Source organism: Buceros rhinoceros, unplaced genomic scaffold (assembly GCF_000710305.1).
Source record: "Buceros rhinoceros silvestris isolate BGI_N320 unplaced genomic scaffold, ASM71030v1 scaffold15068, whole genome shotgun sequence".
Classification (NCBI taxonomy): Eukaryota; Metazoa; Chordata; class Aves; order Bucerotiformes; family Bucerotidae; genus Buceros; species Buceros rhinoceros.
Genome location: NW_010428774.1, coordinates 51,962 through 54,502, shown reverse-complemented (window position 1 = coordinate 54,502; position 2,541 = coordinate 51,962). Strand labels below are relative to the sequence as shown.

General features: G+C 40.4%; 1 protein-coding gene across 1 annotated transcript in view; it reads right to left on the bottom strand.

Annotated features, from left to right (window-relative positions):
* SYT16 (synaptotagmin XVI) overlaps window positions 1-2,541 on the bottom strand; it is a 40,108-nt gene that overhangs the window by 13,441 nt on the left and 24,126 nt on the right. The window contains exon 3 of the mRNA XM_010142410.1: window positions 1,086-1,529. Coding sequence (XP_010140712.1) covers window positions 1,086-1,529 — 444 coding nt within the window. The remainder of the gene's footprint in view (window positions 1-1,085; window positions 1,530-2,541) is intronic.

The following is a 2,541-nucleotide window of genomic DNA, read 5'->3' as shown; positions in this document are numbered from 1 at the left end:
GGGAAAGAGCACTGAAAGTTCTCATCAGGACATTCACCACCACCCTCCCTTAATTTATACCTTGTAGTCTTGTTTAGTAAGATCTCTCTGAAGCTATAACAATGACTAAGAATGAATTATGATGGGGCACCAGAAGAATCAGAGCATCGCTTTTACAAAAACACATCTCTGAACTTTATTTTTAAAGATGAAGAACTCTGCCTAATGTGTTACCAATAGTGTAAATCAAAGCCTCTCAGATAAGCATATACATCCTACTACATCAAATGCACAGGAAATCTCCTTGACAATGACTTTTGGAAGGAATGCATTTTGGAGTTTGGGGTTTTTTTTAGGTCATGTACAGTGTATTATCTTACATTCCTTCTTTGCTACCATGATGCTCTCTCTAACCCCTTTTCACCCAGAGTATGAAGTTTTAATCATTTCATGGGCACAACCTCTCACTGAGCTTTTTGCAGACAATGAATCACAACAGAGCTCATGTACACAAATTGATTGGCATAGCCAGGGCTGAATACAACTGTGATGCACGTGAAAGACTACAAAGCAGCACAGACAGTTCCTCCTCACAAGACTCATCTCTTCACTTCCATCTGTCATGAGAAGGAACGTTACTAACATGGAAACATGGTAACATGGAAGCTGCACAACACAAAGACTCACAAGCTAGTAGCTAGTGCCAAATGAGGTAGCTGTAGCCCCGGCAGTAGTACAGGTCCACCAACATAACGGTGCACAAGAACTACTATCCTTGTTGAAGTTAAGATGTAATTAGCCTCGGTGGTTCCAGGACCAACCTCTTATTTCTGCATGGCACAGCATTTGATGACTTGTGTAGATGTAGTATATCCACATGATTCTGTGTAAGCTTGCGAGCCAAGCTGTTGTAACACAGCTTGGTGGAGGGAAGATCTGTCCTGTGCTTCCCCTTACTGATAACTTTCAAAGTGATAATAGGACAGATCCACCAGATGCATCCTAACAGCTCTGACTGAAAGACACCAGGTACAGCTGGACCCCATTGGACCCCATTCACCAGGTGAATAATTTTATGGACTCCATATTTCTTTCATCAAACTTACACTCAAGTTACTCCTTGGCTCCAAGACCAGTGTCACCTTTGCTTCCCCTTCCTGGCTGATGTTGCTCAGGTAGAACAACTGCTCTCCCATCATCCTCTCTCCAATCATCTTGTGCACCGCATAGAGGCGGAAACGAATGGCGTGGCTGCTTAACTCCTCTGGCTCCAGCTTACTGAAAGTAATTTTATCCTTGAACACGGGGATGGGTCCTCTCTGAACACTTGTCTTACCCCTCTGCTTCTTGCTAGGCATCAGGACTGTGTGCACTTGCCAGGTGTTCACACCACTGCGGTCTTTGTCTGGGATGTCCCTCGCCTCCAAGATAGTAACCACTAGTTTTTGACTTGAGGCTTTATAGTTGAAGATGACATCCAGATCACCACATTTACAGATAGGCTCATGAGCACCATGATGAGCTGGTACACTGTCCACTCCATTATGTCCCTGCAAAGAGAAGGAAGAAGCAAAACCTCCGTCAGAGTTCAACTGCCTCTGTGATCCCAACTCTATTTAAAAAAAAAGTGTTCTCCTCACTTCTGCTGGCAGGCGTAGGCAGTTGCTCTGCAAAACAAGGATCCCACTGTTTCTTGAAAGGCCAGTGATAGTTAATTGCCTGGTTCTGTGTAATATTCCCCACACAATCCAGTAAGCAACAGCACTTGTGAAATATTTCCAACAAAAAGTTTCAACAACATTTAAATGTTTTGCAAGAGACTGTTCATTTAGAAAAAAATCTACATAGGGAAAAACTAAACAAGGTGGGTTTTTAAAATTTCATCCTGTCAATTTTAAGGCATTAATAAAACTTTTTGGCTTCATTGGGTTAAAAAAACCCCAAATTGACATATTACTTTGAACATACAGAGGGTTTTTTAAAAAATGGACCTTTTCTTACGTTACTGAAATCAAACAATTCAAAGTTAACTTTTTAGATGTTTTGATCTACTGGAAATTAAAAGAATTAAGCACAGCGTTTAGTTTGATGGGTGGGGAAATCACCATGTCAGAATTTCTCGCAGAATGGAAATGCAGTTTCTAGACACTACCCTATAATTTAATACTCTTTCTACAGCTAAAGCAATGATAATCGAGAAAAACAGTCTAATTAAATACATATTGATTCTTTATTCTCTTTTTAAATCTCCCAAGAGAAGCATCTGTTCCTTCTGTTCGGTTTGGATACTAATGCATTCAGAATAAAGATTCACACTAAGCAATCAAAACGTGCGCAGACCAATCCACATACAATCTTTTACCTACTTTTAAAACAAGAATCATCCTGATAAAACAAGATAAAGACCATGGATGCTCACCTCACCTTTTGATGAGTGGGCGTGTGCACTTTTGCTCAAAAAGTGGTTTTTTATCTTAGAGCTAGAATGTGCTTCATGTGATAAAGGGGTTGCTATAGTGATCAATGATTTGTATTTAAACATGAGTATACACTGTACTAGGG